At 36.4% G+C, this 20,139-nt stretch overlaps 1 protein-coding gene across 1 annotated transcript in view; it reads left to right on the top strand.

The window, feature by feature from the left end:
• The first annotated feature begins 5 nt into the window (after window positions 1–5).
• FCHO2 (FCH and mu domain containing endocytic adaptor 2) overlaps window positions 6–20,139 on the top strand; it is a 67,962-nt gene continuing 47,828 nt past the window's right edge. The window contains exons 1-5 of the mRNA XM_087885829.1: window positions 6–464; window positions 7,801–7,892; window positions 18,074–18,148; window positions 18,820–18,961; window positions 19,049–19,201. Of these exons, the coding sequence (XP_087741955.1) occupies window positions 432–464; window positions 7,801–7,892; window positions 18,074–18,148; window positions 18,820–18,961; window positions 19,049–19,201 (495 nt within the window). The 5' untranslated portion in view covers window positions 6–431. The remainder of the gene's footprint in view (window positions 465–7,800; window positions 7,893–18,073; window positions 18,149–18,819; window positions 18,962–19,048; window positions 19,202–20,139) is intronic.

The raw sequence follows: 20,139 nt of genomic DNA, 5'->3' as shown, positions 1-20,139 counted from the left end.
GGGTTGAATGTTTGGGTTCTATCTCGCCTTTTACATCCATCCTAGAAGGATCCTGCGGCCTCGCAACTCACCCACCCCCCAAAACAAAAAACAAAAACCAATACTGGTACACTCCGAGGCTCTCGGCCTTTCCCTTCCACACTCCCTCCCGCTCTAGCGCGCCTGCTCAATCCCTTCCCGAAGGGAAGGCGGGCAGGCGCGTTCCAGCCTCTATGTTGTTTCGAACTTTGGTGCCTGCGCCTTGACCGGCCATCTGGCGCCTGCGCATGCGCCTGCCTGCCTGCCTGCCTGCCTGGATTCACAGGAGACGGGAGTTCGGCGGGCGGAGGCCGTCGCGGTTGTGCCGTGAGGGAAAGGGCGGCGTTCCGAGACTGTTTCCTCTTTCCGAGGGAGGCCCCCGGTGACGGAAGGAGCCGGGCCGAAGCGGCGAGATGGTCATGGAGTACTTCGTGGAAAGTTTTTGGGTAGGGGCTGCTTTGCTCGGGAGGGGGCAGTCTTTTGTTGGCTTGGAGGGGCAGGGTCTGTCACTACAATAAGCAGGGAAAGCGGCGAGAATTGGAGCGGGCGGCTGGGTGAGCCGGAGCCGGCGGTGCCCCTTCGCGGCCCCTGCGCCACTTGGGACCGGGGTTGGGGCCTGCCGTTGGGTCGGTTGCTGTGCCGGCGAACCGAGGCTTTTTGTTCGTTTGCCCAGGAACTTCGCGGGAAGCGTCCCGGGAAACGTTGCGGGTGCGGCGGACCGACCGGGGCTGAAAAGGGCAGCGCCAGGGACGCCTTCCCTCCTAAGCCACTTTCCTTGCAGGACTTGTGTCCCCCGAGGGTCGTGGTCCGGGGGGAAGGAGAGAGAGCACCTGCTCGGTCGCCCTCCCATCCGCTCTCTTGGTCAGCTGGAGGTTTGGGCACCGCGGTCAGCGAGGACGGTCTTAAGAGGCGACTCGGCCTGGCGGGGATGGGATTGTTTACTTTTCCTTCCTGCGCTCCTGCGAAGGAAACACGAGAGCTTCGCTCCCTGGAAGTTTGATTCAGGAATCTCTCTCCTCCCCAGGATTTCTAAAATGCCACTGATATTTCTCCTTAAGGCTTTGGGCCGATGACAAACCACTCCGTAGTTCTTAGTTCGTATTGCCCTTCTCGGTTCTTTTCCTTCCATTTATCATTTGTGTGTGTGTGTGAGAGAGTGAGTGTTTTTGAAAGAAGTGACTTTAAGACAAAGCCAGAAAACAAAGGAAACGAACGGCAAGCTGAAGTTATCAGTTGAGAATGTATTGTTATGTACCTTGAGTGCTTGAATTGCGCATTAAGAAGGATTAGTGGCATTTCAGTAATAAAGGCAAATTGATCCTGCAGTTTTAGGAAATTGTACATTTACCAGACTCCATGCTTATTTGTATGTGCATACTGGCCAGGGAGGGAAACTATTAAGGGTATGCATTTTTCCCCCTCTCTCTCTCCCTGACTTTAAAATTTAGGAGGAAACCCTACAAGTAGTTATTAGTTGGGCAAGCCATAATCTTAAAACTATGAACAGGCTGTTAACATAGACATTAACACTGGTTTAGTGTTAATTACTATCTTAAAAATTATAATGGAATGTCTCTGCAGAATTTCAAAAGGACTATGTAAGTTTAGTTGTCAATTGGATTTGCTTTTCTTGAAAACAATTGTTTAAAACTGTCCTGGGCTAATACTGATTAAGGTTGCAAATAGAACGAAACCCATTAAACCAAAAGAAATTTATGAAATTTATATTTAAATAGGCAGGTGGGTAATTATATTGCAAATGGGGAAAATAAACCATTTTATCTTTCATATGTATATAATGTGTGTGTGTATGTATGTGTGTATCTATGTAGTTGAGGTTTGAAGATCCTTAAGATAACTTCCATCATGGGAATTATTTTTACATTCTCAGATATATTACATAATTATGTTTATTCAGAAACTACTCCCATTGAAATCAATGAGGTACACTCCTGACAACTGTAACTTGGCTATCTTTCTATTTTGTCAGTACTGATGCAAAAGTTAGTATGCACAAAATGACTGCTGCTGCTATGAACAGTATTTAAGGGTACTGTCTTGGAGAGAAGGTAGCTTTATTCATGCTCATTGCAACATTTGTGGTCATTCTGCAATTACTTATATAATGAAGTGACTTCCTTTTTCCAGAATCCAGAATCTGTGAAAATACTCCACCTATTCACCATCATTTATTATGTTTTTGCTTGATGAATATGGACCCCTCTCCCCACCCCCTTTTTTTTGTAACTACTTTTGATTTGGCAAGAACAGCAACTTTCTGTAGAGTGATATTTGAAAGCATAGTCAATAATATGTAAAACATTTTTTCTGCTTGTTCTTAGTAAACAATACATATTTCTCAGGAATGCTCTTAATTCAAGTTTTACCTCAAAACCATTACCTACAATATAAGCTACTGATTACTTAGTTTATATTGGATGGGCAGTTGGCTAGGAATTTTCAGTATTATTATTTGCAATTTCAGCAACAACATCAAAATCCTTCATAATTCTGGAAGTAAACAGTGGCATATTTGTATTATTGCTAAAAACAACAATCATTTCTAGATTAAGCCAACTTTGACTTGAAACAGTCCTTATTTTTAATCTTATAATCCTGATACTCATATTTCAGTCCACAGCAGATTGCAGTCATATAAACAAGTGTTCATTAATGTTTGTGTTATTTTAGAGGCAGATCTTGATAGCAAAAGTGTCTTCTTAATCCTTGTGGCATTCATCATTTTTGTGAATTATTTGGATGAGCGTGACAGAAGTAATTAAGCCTGCCTAAAACACAAAGCAAACAGAAAACAGAATAATTAGCAACAAGGAAGAAAGCAAACTTTAAAACTACTGGAAGAAATTCAGTGTAAAGTCCAGTATTGATGTACCAAGTAAATTAAATCAAAGGAACAGGGAAAGGATGAAGGAGATTGACTTGACAGTTGGAAATGTGAAATAATCTAGATCAGGGATGTCAAACTCAAAGCCCCTGGGCCAGATCCGGCCCACGGGGTACTTAAATTTGGCCCATGGAGCCAGCCTGGAAATAGCAAAGGACCGGCCCGTGGTGCCTCTGGCAGCCAAAACGGTGGGGGCGCCTGTGGAGGAGAACTACAATGTTGATCCCGCACTCGAAGAAATCCAGTTTGATACCTCTGATCTAGCTCTAGCTCTTCTAGTGAACTATAAATTGAATTGCTTAAAACATTCTTGGACATTTGAAAAGTTAGCACAATGAAAGGTTTTTGCTGTGTAGATATTAGTCTTTAATATTTTACAACTTACAACACATTTTGTTTCCTTTCTTGCTTGTGAGTGAATAAATAGGAAGTGATGCACTAAGTTTAAATAGGTTGTCATTGTTCCAGAATAAGCTATGTTGACATATATTATACTTTAAAATAATATAGGCAGACTAGGGTAACCCAGGACTCAGCTCAACAACATTAATATTACAGCGTAAGGATTCCATCAAGCTAATGTGGTTCACATGTAGTTTTTTAAAGAAGAATTTTCCTCCTTTTAGATTTTCTGAATTTTTAAATGATGTGGGATTTTTTTTCATTCTTAAGGCAAGAAACAAATAAAACACAATAACATGCAAAATTAATATATATGAGCATTCAGTCATAGTTTTCATATATTGCTACATTTATTAAAAGAGTTATAAGGATAGTTTATATAATTATCCACATCTGATAAAAATGTGATTCATTTCTCTGTGAAGTTAATAATCAAATTTTATTGGTAACTTTTTCAAGAATGGTAGTTGACTTTCTCATGAGTAATTACAAGATATTTGTACTCTATTGATTAGAATTAAATACTAACAATTAATTTCCACCACTTCCCTTGTATGGAAGCTGATAAAAAGCCATCTGATTTCCAAAGTGTTTGCCATTTCATCTTTTTGTTTTCCTAAATCTGTATCTGTTCTTCTTTTAAGCCTAGAGGGCAGGGCATCATCCTATTCAATTCCAGTAATTTTGGAGATTGTTCCTTTGGGTTGTGAATGTTCATTCGTTTTTCAAAAAATAGTTAAATAATACGTTGACCATTTTATATTTTTATTGAGAAAAAGATTTAAGTTAAAATCATTTTAGCCAAGTTATAAGGGAATCTGTTTAGTATCTCCTTATGATAGAGGTTCTTACTGTTACAGCTGAAATTCCCTGAGGATTCCAGTTTTACTGACCTGTCTTATTGATAGAATCCTGAGTAACCATCAAAGGAGGGAGAAACCCTATATTAATGCTGCATATCATTTTTCCTGTAAATGAAACATAGTTTTTGTGGACATATTATTTATATTATCTATTTTTATAAAATCTTGAGGCAGAAAAAACATTTGATGCATGGACTGTCTCCCTGCTATATAGGATTTTCTAGAATTTGAACAAGCAACTGTTTTCTGCTATAGGAATGAAATAAGGGAAGCATGTGGCCCTCCCGAGCTCCATTTTCACTGGCAGAGGGTTGCAGGAGGCCATGGCAGCCAAAAACAGCTTGGGAGCCCATTTTAGCTGCAGAGGCACCATGGGCCAGTCCTTCACTGTTTCCAGGGCGGCCCCACCGGCCAGATCTAAGGCCCCCATGGGCCTTCAGTTTGTCCCCCCTGCTCTATACAGAAAGCATTATATGGATAAATTGTATTTAATCTCAGGTCTTTACACTTTATACTATAGTCTAAATTTGTTCTATCTCGTTGCATATCAATAATGATAAGTATATTTATTATCCCTATATTATCTCTATATATTGGCTGTGATATGCATGGAAAATGATCCATAATGGATACAAATGCTTTTAAACTGTTACATTTCTCTTTCTAGGACAAATCTTTTTGTTATTGTTTGTATTAGATATATGAACATTGAATATTATTTGTAATTTTACTATTTTCTAACTTGTTTCCCAAGGCAATGTAGCAAATTTATTCATGGTAATATATCTACAAAAGACCATGTTTCTATCTTGTTAGTACAAAAACTGAATTGTTTCATTTTTCTGTATAAAAGTATTGCTGTCAGGTTAAGTATCTATAAATTCAGATACTTTGGGAAAAGAAGATAATATGTTCTACCTATTCTGCAGATCTTTGGATATATTTAGTATATGAACAAAACAAGGAGTTCCTGTAATATGTTTCCTGTTTTGTACTAAGAATTTCAGCATGGAAATGCTCTTGTCACTCGATAATGCTGTTTTCTTGTTATTGCTTACACAGCTACTTTCATTTCCATGCTAGGATCAGATTTAACTAAACTGATGAAGCAAATAATTGGGTGATAAAGATTCATTAAGTTTGCATTTATTTAGTTTGTGTTATATATATGATTCTCAAAGACTACATCGAGTTCAGTTTCAAAGTGTTTCCGTTCAAATAGGTTGCTGAAGACTTTATCATTTAAAAAATAGAGAAAGGAACTAGAAGGTCAGATTGAAGTTATTGGGGAGAGAGTGACAATATTGAACTGGAATTATACATAATATAAGCACAAGTAAGCAAACAAGTCTTAAGGTCTTAAACTTTAAAAAATTGACTTCAACAAATTGAAAGAACGATTCCATGGATGGAAATTCTAAAGAGAAAACTATTCAGGATTCTAAAGGAACACTGAAAATGAGATTATATATTGCGCAATCTAACACAATACCACAAAGAAAGAAAAACAAGAGATCCTAGATGAAACCAGCATGGTTGCATAAAGAACTCTCTGATAAACTGAGAGGTAAAAAGGACAAATGTAAAAAATAAAAAGAGGGCCACATAATCAAAACAGAATACCAGGAAATAATCCAAATCTGCAAGGACAGAGTCAGGAAGGCTAAGGCTCAGAATGAATTAAAAACAAATGCCAAAAGTAATTTTAAAAAGTTTTTTCTGTAAGTAAGAAACAGGAAAAAAGTCAAGGAAATGATCACTCCACTAATGGGAAGAAAATGGCAAGAAGGTGATGGGTAACAGGGAGAAAATGGAACTGCTTAATTAATTCTTTGAATCTGTCTTCATGCAAAAGGAAAAAAGCAAGAACAAACTAGATGAAGACTGAGACAGAAAAGACTTGCCTGTTCATTAGTGGTCCTGAACAATCAAATAAACACGCATTTAGAGTGACTGTGCAATTTACTGAACTCAGCTAGGTAGTACAATATAGATCCTCCCTTGGAGTGCTAGCCACCTAATAGTGAGGAACGTCAGCAGTGGTAGTGGGAAGAGGCAAGTGGGGAAGAATGGGCCCTAGTTATGGCCTCAGAATGTGGTTGTGAGTACAGCCATTCCTCAACTTGCCCTGTCCTGTTTCTTCTTAACCTGTAGCCCACCTTTCTCAACCTTATCCTGGAGGAATCTTTGAAATAATTTTCTGGTCTTAATGATCTCTGCATAAATATATCTATAGCTAACATGGCATAGCAACTTTTTTTTAAAAAAAAAAAGCTTTTTTTTTTTGCTGAAAAGAATGCACTTGAGGGACATGGCAATTGAGGAAGAATAAGCCCAAGCTGGGATGGCCTTTCTCAGTTTGGACTCCTGAGACAAAGGGAAGATCTTAATAAGGGGACACTGGTAGAATAAATAAAAAGCAGGTGGCTCAGTGGCTAAGACACTGAGCTTGTCGATTGAAAGGTCGGCAGTTCAGCGGTTTGAATTCCTAGGGCCATGTAACAGGGTGAGGTCCTGTTACTTGTCCCAGCTTCTGCCAATCTAGCAGTTCAAAAGCATGTAAAAAATGCAAGTAGAAAAATAGGGACCACCTTTGGTGGGAGGTAACAGCGTTCTTTGCGCCTTTGGCATTTAGTCATGCTGGCCACATGACCACGGAGACGTCTTCGGACAGCGTTGGCTCTTTGGCTTTGAAATGGAGATGAGCACCGCCCCTAGAGTTGGGAACGACTAGCACATATGTGTGAGGGGAATTTTTACCTTTACCTTAAATATCTAAGATTCAGCTCTGGTGAAGTCTGTGTGAAAGTACTTCTGCCTACTTTTGGCATTTTCACATTTAGTGGGTCTTTAGTAGACCTAACAGCTTCATTGCTTGTCATTACTTTCTGCACAAGGACCATCTGTCATACATTAAAACTGCTGCCATTACTTCAACAGTCATCCTGCATCTATCTCCATAGCCTAGTAGTCAAAGTGAAATAATAAATAACTGTTTCATGGTAAAATAAATGAATACATTTTATCTCTCATGGCACATCACAATTTTCATTTTCTTCATCTTGATTTACTAGAGACTTCTCTATGAAAAGGCTTCAGTGTTCTGAACATTGAGCAAACCAACCAGTCTTCATGAAGCATTCATTATCTTTTAAGTTTGACTTATAGTATATTGTGTGAATAAGTAATTGGTTAGATAATTTGATGGGTGTATATATGAAGTGGGAAAATAACTAGGTGCTGGTTGTATCTTTATTAAAAAGTGGAGCCTGTAAATTTAATCTTATTTAATGCATATTAATAAAGCTTTGTTTATTTTTAAAAATGCATATTTAAAATATAAGTTTCCTAAATTATTCTTCTCTCACTACATGAGAACTTGATGGGGTTGTGTGAGATCAAGAAATCACTTGATCCCCAATGACCCCCAAAATCACTTAAGTACAGACAATTTTCTGCCTTTTTTAAAATATTGGATGAATACAATTACCTAGAAACAATGATCAGGTCTTGGAGGACTACTTCATTCTGGTTTTGCAGCCAGTTTATTTAATGATTTTAATTATTTGTTTTGTGCCTTATCTGAACTGTGATGTTTTTATTTTAATCTAGGGTGAAAGGAATAATGGCTTTGATGTCCTTTATCATAATATGAAACATGGCCATACATCTACAAAGGAACTAGCAGATTTTATAAGAGAAAGGTAAGTGACCTTTTTAATCTTGATTTATGCAAAAATTGAAAGCACGTTCCTTAAAACAGCTATGCTTAATTTGGATATTTTCCAGACCAACTTCTAAATATTCCGTAACAACAATGCTGGCAGAAAATTCTGGTTGTTGAAATATACACATCAGGTTCCAGGAATAGTTTTGTGTTTTTTTCTTTAAATACTTCTCATTGTGTTTCATATTGTGTTAACACAATTATATATTATTTAATTAATAATTCTATTGTTTAATGTATTATTTTAAACCTTTCTAGAAATTAATTTATGGTCCTGTTTCCATGACATAGTTCACCTTTCATATACTAATCTAGTTTCTTTGCTAGTGAGTCAGTTTGCAATCATATTGAGTTAAAATTTTCAGATTTTTATTGCAAATATGTGCATGATATCTATATATTTCTCTATATATAGATATATATTTTTAGATGGCTTCACTTTTTACTCTCACTGAGGTTTGTATATTTTAATTTTTATGGTGATTTTTATTTTTAGAAATTATTTTAAATTTTTTATAATGATTACTTGTATATATTTGCTGATTATTTGATGTACACCACCAGAGTAGTTTTTTGTGAGATGGGTAGCCATATAAATGTGATTTGTAAAAAAATAAAATAAATATAACTATGAATCACATGAGTTAGTGAGGTCCTATCCACAGCAAGCAGAAAGTTCCTACGGTAGTACCTCATGAGTCTCTGCATAGGAAGTATTGGCGAGACTTCATGATATCACACCAATGGCTAGACAGGCAGGAATGGGTGGAAAATGGGATATAGAAAAGAAAAAAAAGAAAGGAATCAGCACTTCAAGCACTAATCCCAATCAAGATGAACTCACTTCTCTCTTCCTTTAGATATAATCTCTATAGATAGCCACCCTTCTGCAGAATTACACTATTTTCCCAATATTCCACCAATTAGGGCCAGCATCCAGAAATAGTCTGTGGGATAATATGCTTACCTGTTTTGTGCCTTGCAAGAAAAATAAAGCCTTTAATGAAAGCATAAAATTACACCAAATGACTCGACCATCCCAAAACGTAAGAGTTCCAACAATAAACATAAGACAGGCTGGAAGTGTTGGAAGAAAATGTTAAAAAATGTTACATGCCCAGTAAATAGGACATCAGACACAAGACTCCTGCATAATCTATGCCTGTCATGCATGCATCTTCTCAAATGCTTCTACTCAACTGGGAGTAGAAGCATTTGAGCTGGTGGCCAGCTGTTTGAGCTATGCAATGATTTAAGATACCACTGTAATACATGATGACATCTCTGACCTGCATCATGGGTTTCATCTTGCTTGTGTCTGTTGAATTTTGACATGAGAGGTGGTCTTAACTCTTTCCAAGGCTTTCCCCCATTTTTCTCTGCTATGAATAGGAGGGAATCCTTCCTGTACTTGACCTGAGTGGGCACCCCAACCTGATGTGGTCTGCATAGATTAAGACGAGATGTGGTTCCTATTTCACATATGGTTGGTTATTACAAGGGAGTTATCACACGGTTCTGGTGTTTTCTGGAATCTGAATGCTAATGCTGGCAGAGGATTGTTCCTTGAAGTCAGGCTATGTGTAGCTAACTTTCCTCTGGTTGGCTAGGTGAAGCATTTATTTATTTATTTATTAGTTCGATTTATATGCCGCCCTTTTCTGGAGACTCAGGGCAGCCTACAATGCATTAAGCAATAGCCTTCATACTTTTGTATATACCTGCTTAGTAGGGCTTTCGCCCCCCCCTAAGTGGTGTTCTTTTTTATACAAAGTCAGCTTATTGCCCCCACAATCCGGGTCCTCATTTTACCTACCTCGAAAGGATGGAAGGCTGAGTCAACCTTGAGCCTGGTGAGATTTGAACTTGCAGTAATTGCAGGCAGCTGGCAGCTAAGTACTACTTTAACAGCACTTAGTCCACTGAGCCACCAAGGCTCCTCCATTTGCCTTGTGGAGAGTGAGTTTTTTTTCTGGCATTGTGTCATAGAACTATAGAACCCCTTCCTTTTACCCATTTGATGAATGGGGCTTTTTGGGGACAGGTTGACCTTTTCAGATGAGATTGGCAACTATTGGCATACTTTTCTTTTTTTTTAATGCTTTTTTAAAAATTCACATTAATATTATTAATGCAAGTTGTTCCCACCCCAATCTTCACAGAATCTACTTACACATGGAAAAGAACAATATAGTCACTATGATTTTTTTTAAACAACAACAACAACTATCACCCAAGTTCAGAGTCCATGAGCTTGAGAATGTTTTGCATTCTTGTGAATTGTGGCTATTCTCTCCAAATGTTGCTATTTCTTCATCTTTGGAAGTGTGTGAGTTCATTTTGTTACATTATAGTGAGGGACCCTACTTTAATGTGGTTTAACCATTTTATTTCATTACTGGATATAAATACTTCTAAGTGATATTTCTACAAGCATCTAATGAGCAGGGAGTGTTTCATTCTCTGTCATCCAGTGAGTTGGGAAAACAAAGTCATTGCCTACGACTTTGCCTACCACCAGGATATGAGTATTGCATTCCCAATGGTGATTAGGGCCTTTTCTCATTCCAGCTTTTTCTCTTGGATAACTAGATACGCAAATTAGGTCAACTAAGGCTAGAGATGTTTCATTGCAGGATGAACTGGTTCTTTTTGGGTTTACATGTAACATTGTCTAAGTTGACTAAACCCATAACTTATTTGTGATGTTCTTACAACATTCAACAGGATCTGGAAGGATGACTTTCTTAGCTGCTCCCCCCATCTTATGGAACATTGTACTCTCAGAGGCGAAACAAGGCCCCACTTAATATCTGACGTTGCCACTTAACACAGGAATCTAAAAATATAATGCAGCCTTGGGGATGGCTGAGGACGCTTCGGCTGTTTTATTAAACTCCTAGCCATTTGAATTTTGTACCTTGATTTTTATATTTACTTGGAAGTTTTAACCTGCTTTAATTCTGTTTTTAATTTGTGCTTTTATTCTTGCATTTATATGATTTTATGATGTTGTAAACTGCCCAAGTCACTTAAGATAGATAGTGTAGATATTTAAGTAATTAATATGCTTAACTCTGTCCTCATTGGCCCTCTGAAGCTTATTGTAGAAATAGTGCCTGTATCTTAATGATTTGTCCATTATTTTATATTAAGATTAGCAATCTCGCAGTACAATTTTATACATGTAAGCTAAAATATAAGGCCTATTTAATTAAGTGGGTTCTTCCCAAGTAAAAATGTGAAAGATTGCAGCATTAATGAAACAATAAAGCTTGGACTTAAAATAACAAGCTACAAGAAAATATTATTTGAAACATTTTTTCATTACTAGATTCCTATATATTTTATGTGTTTAAATTTTGTTTTAGAAATATTTGGCATAACATTAGATTAAAGTCTTAGCAGTTTTGGTGCTTGGTTTGTTTCTTAGTTTATTAATCCACATTTCATTTACTTTAATATATTTTACAACATTTATTTCTTCAAAAGATTCATAAAACACAGATAAGTGGAATAATTAAATGTATAATAATAAAATATGGAGATATACACATACACACATGCTATTAATATTTTTTATTTTAAAGATATCAGTAAAAATCAACACAGGTGGGAAATAATGGAATGTTTCAGTATTGCTTGTTTTTTGTTAAATCATTATAGAAAATGTAGAGAATTCAAATATATACAGGTACCGTATTTTTTACACTATAAGACGCTCTGGACCATAAGACACACCTAGCTTTTGGGGAGGAAAACAAGAAAAAAAATCTGCCTCTGCCTCCCAGTAATTTGCTTCCTGGTGATTGCCATCACTGCTGGCAGCGGCGGCAGTGATCCCCGCAGCCTGGAACAGCTGATTGGCGATATTCCAGGAGGCCAATCCAACTGCCAATCAACTGCTCGTGCTAAATCAGGCTGTGCTGAAGCTGACTAAGCTGTTTGCTGTTTGCTGCAAGGAGGCAAATTGCTGGAAAACTGAGGCCGAAGGGTGGGGGCCGGCGGGTGGGCGGGGCTTCGGCAACATTCGCTCTATTTGACGCACAGACATTTCCACCCACTTTTGGGTGGGGGGAAAGAGCGTTTTATAGACCGAAAAATACGGTAATTCTTGACTTACATAATGGAGTCCAGAATTTGCATTTTATGTCATGGCAGTTGTAAGTTGAAGCACCTAGATGACCAACCTGAATTTATGAATTTTTTTGTATCAGTTGTTAAGTGAACCCATTGTCTCCAATGGTCATTTTTTGCTAGAAACCAGAATAAAATGTTGATTTCCAGAAAAAGAATGTAATTTAGCAATCATGTGAATTGCCGGATGTTGTAAATGGCCACAAATGTGGACTGGTTGCCAAATGCCTGAAATGTGATTGTGTCACCATACATTAGAACTTAGATTCTGGGTCGTAAGTGCCTTTTGGAGAATCTGTTGTAACGTTGAACAGTCATTAAGCAACAAATTGTAAGTCAAGGACTACTTGAATAATTTATTTCACAGTTATTGTTTGCTAAATGTTGAAACACTAATGCCAAATAAGAAATTTGAGGTGAATCAAGAGAATAGGTCTCAACAGAAACTGATTTCCATCTCTTCAAAACAAGCAGAGCCACATGACTGTCTACTGATTTCTACTTTTTGTAATCTCTGTGCTCTTTTCTGCTAAATTGTAAACACTGAACAGGTTTTGTCAACAGGTTTTGTAAAAATATAATTTAGGTCTCTGCCATGAGATATTTCATAATGACTATTTAAGACTCACTGAATGCCTGATTACTCTTAATGAGACATTCAGTCTTCTATCATTGGACTTTCGGATATAAAAACAGTGGACATATCACAGTAGAATATATTGGCATTCTCCAAACTATTGCAGTTAGTAAGACAGGAGATAACCAATAGGGTAGAGGGAAGATTATTTCCCTGTAAAATATCTTTCTGAAACAATGTTCTCTGTCTCTTACGGTTTCAGTTGTAATATTGTCAGCACCTTAATCTCTTTTATAAGAATGGATTTTCATATAATACTGTATATTTAAATATTTGAGAGAACCAGTTTGATATAATTGTTAAGGCATCAGGCTAGAAACTGGAGACCGTGAATTTTAGTCCCGCTTTAGCTACAAAGCTAGCTGGGTGGTCTTGGTTCAGTCACTTTCTCTCAGTGGCAAACCACTTCTGAAATCTTGCTAGGGAAATTGGCAGGAATTTGTCCCAATAGTCTCCAGGAGTCAAAACTGACTTGAAAGCAATTGATGAGAACTGAAATGAGTTAGTTAAAAATATACCTGTATAATAAAGACACTGATGTAGGCCAACATACCTGCTTCCATAGTTGCAAAGAATTTTGAAAGTCCAAACAAAAGGCAAGTATAGACTAGTAATCTTTAATTAAATTCCAGTGTACAAGAAATTAGTATAAGTACTAAGAACTTTCCATCATACCATGTTCTCAAGAATGTTTCATAAATGGATATATTTTTTTAATATTTGCAAAAATGGAGTCATAGACTTTTATATTAATTATTTAGATAGTACTGAAGAATTCCTCTCTCTCAAATAACATTGTGTAAGTAAAATTAGAATTTTCTAATACAGAAATCGGCACAACTGGATAGTACATAAATAACTATCAGCTCCAACTGTTTTCTTTTTAGAGTTGTATTTGGAATAGCATCTGTAACTTGAGCAAGCCATATTTAATGAAGACTTTACTTTTGAAACCCTTCCATTGCAGAGCTTCTATAGACTCTTTCTCTGTTGTATATGTTACTGACAATGTGTGAAAAGCTGGCATTGTATGGTGTTTTAGGCAAAGTATGAAATTGTGTTATTTTAATATGCCATATATTTTCCCTAGATATTGTGTGCAATACCTAGGCATTATGCAGAATGACAAGAAGTATTTAGAAAAAGTATGAAAAGAGAGTCATGAAAAAGGTTAGGGTTAGAGCTAGGATTAAGGTTAACCATAACCCTAATTCTTTATTGAAAAGATGTATATGAAAATAAAAGAAGAAAAGATGAAATGCAAAATAAAGTACAGGACTTTTTTACTGAAAAAAAAAAAAAAACCAAGAAAGATGAGCTTGACCTACTTGTTGCAACAAAGAAGGCTAGAATGGCATTTTATCAGGAGTATTTTCTATTTTGCCAGTTTGCCTTTTGGCATTACATAGAATGCCTAGGAAATGGTGAAACATTAAGAGTTAAAGAGAGTCCCATTTTTAGCATTCTGTAGATTTGCAATAGTGGTGAATATCTGTAGTTCTGGGGTAGGATGAGGGTGAAGGTTCGTTCTCTGAGCTTGTGGGTTGGTTTCCGAATGTTTCATTATTAGGCTAGGTAAAATCTTCAGCAGAGTTTAAGGGATATCAGTGTCAGACTCTCACCGATGACTCACACCTGACCCATCACAAGACCCTCACTTCGACATACCCACATCTGACCTATCACAAGACCTACTGACCACATGAAACCCTTATAAACAGAGGAACACTGACACTGACATTTCCTAAACTCCACTGAAGATGTTACCTAGCCCAGTAACAAAATGTTCGGAAACCAACCCACAAGCTCAGTGAATGAACCTTCAACCTCATTCTGTAGATTTCCTAGGCATTTTATAAAATGCCTATTTCACACATTGATGGTAACATATACGATCTCTGAAGGGTATAATTTCCCTTAAATGTTTCGACAGAATTTTCAATATCACAGTCTGAGTAATGAATGCTGCACTTGGCCCATCTTTTGTTTTACATCTATTTGTAAAACAAAAGGTAAATTAAATCTGGAACCTTTCAACCCAGAGTCTCTACACAATGTACTTTTCACATACTTAAATGCCTTTTAATATTCCTCTGTCGACTGAACTATTCATATTAATTATTAAATTTATAAGAGTGTGATTCCTAAATTGCAGCACAGTGCTTGGAGCATTGTAACAAACCACAGGGGCAGCTGTGGGATATTTTAATTTTTTATGACCTTAAAGCAAGGTTTGGCAATGTCATATTTTTGTGAAGCTAGATTTTCAGTGACTGTTGTGACAAAAATCAATGTTGAACAGGAAATGAAGGTGGTGATGTTCAGTGCAATTCCAGGTTTGAGAATGGGAAACAATAAGTACATCCATTACTAATTAATTGTGGTTATTTAAGAATGAATTTTTTTAAAAAAAAAATTCAATTTATGTGTACTATTTTTTGAAACAGTTGTTAGGTTATAAATACTTATGCTTTTGACCTAGCAGTTTAACAAAAAGAACTGTTAGCTGTTTCATTTGGCCTAAGGGCCCCATGAAAGAATTGCTGTAATACTAAGAGTGTGATGAACTGAGAAAGTTTGGGAACCCTATATAAGGATTTGCACCTTAAGGTAGACAGTTATGGGAATGATCTATAATAACTTCAAATTAAAGTTAAGAAGGTTTTCACTTCTTTATTTCAGGAAATCTAGCCAGATGAATCACCCCTATTTTATAGTAATGAATCTGGTCTAACAAGGGTATCCATTCTAAATCCCAGGTATTTTGTTTCTTGGAAACCAAGGGCACACCTAGAGGTTAAGAATTAGATAAGCTTTGTGGAGACTTTCCATTACATGCTTTACATGTTCCAGATGCTTCTCTTAGCTGCAAGTACAAATAATCAAATCATCTACATACTTTCCATGCTGCTATCTTTGACCAGGCAATATCTGATAGATGAGCCTCAGAACCATTTCAGAAGACTGATGGAGTCCAAAAAAAATCTATGTGAAAAAAGTCTTATGGTGGTAGAAAAGGCAGTCTGAATTTTTTTTCAAGAGGAGTCTGCCAGTATTACTTCATGAAGTTTAAGATGAATGGGTAGGAGGATAAATGGATGAATACACACACACACACATGGGGGGGGGGGAGGGAGTAGAGATTGAATCAGTCAGTCCTCTATCTTTGGACAATGATTAGCTATCAAACTAGCAGTGTTGTTTATTTCTTTGCCTCATGAGGTTTGGAGCCAGTACAATGGGTGTTTTGTTTACTGTTTGCTATTGGAATATTCTCTTATTCCCAGTTTCAACATTTTTGTAGTTTAAATTTCATTATGTGTAAAAGCCCCTTTAAGGTAAAGAATGAGACAGTGAACATATTATAAAAAAATATGGGAATGGAGGAAATGAAAGCTGGAATCAATATTGGAGGTTGAAAGCATAAGAATTAGAGATATGCAAATTATAATATTTTATTAGCCGAAAAGAAAGAAGACTTAGCTTAAGTACTTGCTAAAGTAAAAACCTAAGTTTAAAATATCCAGGTAAATGTTCAGTATGAAGAGGGAATGTCAATCTTAGATTCCATTCAGAAAGATCAGAATTCTTTAAACAATAATCTTACATATGGTTGTGAAAGATGGACAGTGAGAAAAAAGAAACATATCTTCAAATTGTGAATTAGGAGATGGTTGTTAAACATAGAGCGGACTGCAGAAAGAATGACTCAGTCAATAGGATGAAGGGAAGCTGATATCCTTCTGTGAGCTGCAGAAACAGAGCTGAAATTCTGAAAATTTGTAGATTGCCAAAGAATTTCCCCTCTATGTGCCAAGGGGAGCTGAAATCCTTTAGTGGATTGCAAGAATATTTGTACTTTTATCAGTTTTTATTACTTACTGCTTAAACTAATTAATAAGTTTTTGTGGAATTTTTAAAAAAGAGGTGGTATAATTTTCAACATATAAATGATGAGGTAGTTCTCACCTTATGACCACTTATTTAGTGACCATTCAAAATTATGATGGCCCTGAATGCAGGGACTTTCAAACTGTGCCTGAAGTTCCAACCATTACAGCATACTTGTGCTCATGTGACTGAAATTTGGGCACTTGGCAGCATGCCAAGACTATGGGAACACTGCAACTGAGGGGGCCAGAAAGCCTTGACCAGCTAGGCTCAGCAGTGCACAGATCTCCTGCCTCCCCCTCCCCCTCTCAAAAAGCCTACCCTTCTTCCCCATCCCCACCCCGCATAACAAAAAATCTTGGATTGCATTTAGAAAATTAGTGTATTGACAAAATTTCCATCTTGCAAAAAGCCACTTGGATTTGCAATTGACAGATGGAAATTGATTTGCTTGGATATGCACATGTACCATGCCAATAGATTATGGCATACTAGGTTCTTAGGAAGAACTCAGCCAGTATGAAGGTCAACACAAGCTAAAAAAATGGCAATTGTTGGGAACATAAAAAGACGAAGAAAGAATGAGAAAATCACAAAATATAAAGATCTGCAAATAGAAGGACAACTGTGGCAAAGAAAGTAAAGACAGTACCAATAGTAACATTGGTATTCAATCCCAAAATATCTGAAGCACTATTTGAATACTGTTGGCATTGACAAAATCACCATCAATCAATGTAAGAGGCAGCTTTACTTGGAATACCTCACATTCTCTGATAATACCTTTAATATTAATAAACATCTGCCTATCCCAGGTCTTTGGGAAGAATTCGCTAGGTGGATAAAAATGCCAAATCCAGTCTAAATAATCTGGCTGACTATGTGACCAACCATAATAATACAAACTAAGTCTAATTTTATGATGAAAAATTGTGATGACATAATAACAGAGATTAGAAGAAAAAACCTGGATTGGTGTTTTGTTTGCAAGCAAATGAATTTTTTTAACATTCAAATTCTAGGACAAAGCTTCTTTTCTTTACACATTAAAGGAAAGAACTGAGTTTTTTTCCATGCCCATGACACTATTCTAGCATGTTAGTACTTTGGAAAGTTTACAGTTGTGGAGATGTTGATCTCTTTTTTCTTCCATTCGTGTATGATTCTCAGAGACTGTCTGGACAAGACCCTGCAGTTTTCTTGATAAGGTTTTTGCAGAAGTGATTTGTCATTGCCTCCTATCTAGAACTGAGAAAAAAAGTGAGTGGCCCAAGGTTACTCAGCTGACTGTCTCATGCAGAACTAGAACTCATGGTCTTCAAGTTTCTAGCTTTTATGATTTAACCACTACTCCAAACTACCTCTAACTGAGCTCAATTAAGAGTTGGACTAATATAATTAGTGACTACTGTTTTAATTAATTATTCTAAGAACAATATAGATGTTGCACTTTGTTGAGCAAACAAAACAAGGTTGTTCTTTTTTCTTAATAGGGCTACAATAGAGGAGGCCTATTCAAGGTCAATGACAAAGCTCGCCAAATCAGCAAGTAACTATTCACAGATTGGGTAAGTTGATGGAGTCTAATAGCAATACAGCTTGATTCAGATTGTGTTTTAATATCAGAAATAATTGAAAGGCCGATTGAAAGCATTGGGGTGGCTTTTCGGTTTTTCTCAAAATAATCCCATTAATATTTGAAATTTCAGCATTATAGTGGTTGTCTGAAAACCTGGAAGAAACAGAATCTACAAGTGCTAGAATTCTTGCTAGGAATACAATGCTAAGTTTCACAATAAAAAAAAATTCTGACTCTATTCTTGAGGTTGATCTTGCTTTCCTTAACTCTACTTGAAAGCCTTTCAACATCAGTTCTACCATATCCATAACAGACTGCTGAATTTAAGTCATGTAACTATTGTGGATTCTGTTCTATAAATGTAAAGACATTTGAAAATCCTGTGAATGATACTTTTTTTCAGTTTAATAATAAGATCAGCGTATTCATTTATATTGAATTGCAGTAAGTATGACAATTATACTTGACTCTTGAGAGTTAGATCCAGCTCTAACCTTATCCACATTTAGGTGGCTAACTGTAAGCACAATATTTGCTTCTGGAATAATTAAATAGGAATCTTTTTAAAAATACATGCTACAGTGTAGGAAAACATTGCATAATATATTACCTTTCACATGATTTTGGTACTGAACTACTGTCATTTTCACTTCTTCTTAGGACATTTGCACCAGTCTGGGATGTTTTCAAATCATCAACAGAAAAACTAGCATGCTGTCATCTAGAACTTGTTCGAAAGCTGCAAGAACTAATAAAAGAAGTGCAGAAATATGGAGATGAACAAATAAAAGCTCATAAAAAGGTTATATATATATTCCTAATTTTTCTTTAATTGTTTTACATAAAATAGTGAATTGGTGGGATTTAACACCTGTATGACATTTAACAGACTAAGGAAGAAGTTTCTGGGACTTTGGAAGCAGTTCAAAATTTTCAGAGTATTACCCAAGCACTGCAAAAAGCAAAAGAAAACTATAATTCAAAATGTGTGGAACAAGAACGTTTGAAAAAAGAAGGTGCAACACAGAGAGAAATAGACAAGGTAACTTTTTTAAGCCTTTCTTTTGTTTTTGCATTTTTCAGCCTGAAAAATTACAGATTTTTTTTTCTAGGTGAGACAATATTAGTGATAAGTGTGACATGTTGTTTGCTTACTGGAATAGTTGTACATTAGCAAGCATTTAAGCCAAAATGTATCATTTTTGCTACTTTATTCCCCAAAAGGTTTTTAACATTTTTTTTAACATTGATTTAAACATTTTGTTGTGGTATCCTGAAAGTGTATACTATCAATTCTGGGGACTGTATAAGTCAATTGTCTTAAAGAATAGAATATAATTTTTTATGGGCCAAGTGTGATTAGACACACAAGGAATTTGTCTTTGGTGCATATGCTCTCACTGTACATAAAAGAAAAGATACCTTCATCAAGAATCATAAGGTATAACACTTAATAGTCATAGGGTACAAATAAGCAATAAGGAATCAATATTAATATAAATCGTAAGGATCCAAGCAACAAAGTTACAGTCATACAGTCATAAGTGGAAGGAGATGGGTGATGGGAATGATGAGAAGATTAATAGTAATGCAGACTTAATAAATAGATGGACAGTGTTGAGGGAATTATTTGTTTAGCAGAGTGATGGTGATCAGGAAAAAACTGTTCTTGTGTCTAGTTGTTCTGGTATTCAAATTATGGATTACTGGCTACTTTGAGCTATCCTTAAAACGATGCTATAGAGCACTATAGCATCGTTTTAAGGGTAGCTCAAAGTAGCCAGTAATTCATAATTTGAATCTTTAAAAAATAAATAAATAAATTGTTCAGCTTCGACAAATTCTAGAAATGCGTATTTTATTTGGGGCCATTGTTCATCTGAAATCCAAAAGAGGAACAGAAGTTACTTCACCCTCAGTACTTATATTTTTCCTAAACTGTGGGGCTGTCCTATTTCTATTTGAGAGTACAGATTTTTA

Source organism: Pantherophis guttatus, chromosome 2 (assembly GCF_059756535.1).
Source record: "Pantherophis guttatus breed Tessera chromosome 2, ASM5975653v1, whole genome shotgun sequence".
Classification (NCBI taxonomy): domain Eukaryota; kingdom Metazoa; phylum Chordata; class Lepidosauria; order Squamata; family Colubridae; genus Pantherophis; species Pantherophis guttatus.
Note: the sequence above shows the minus strand (reverse complement) of the source record. Positions and strands in the feature narration are given on the sequence as shown.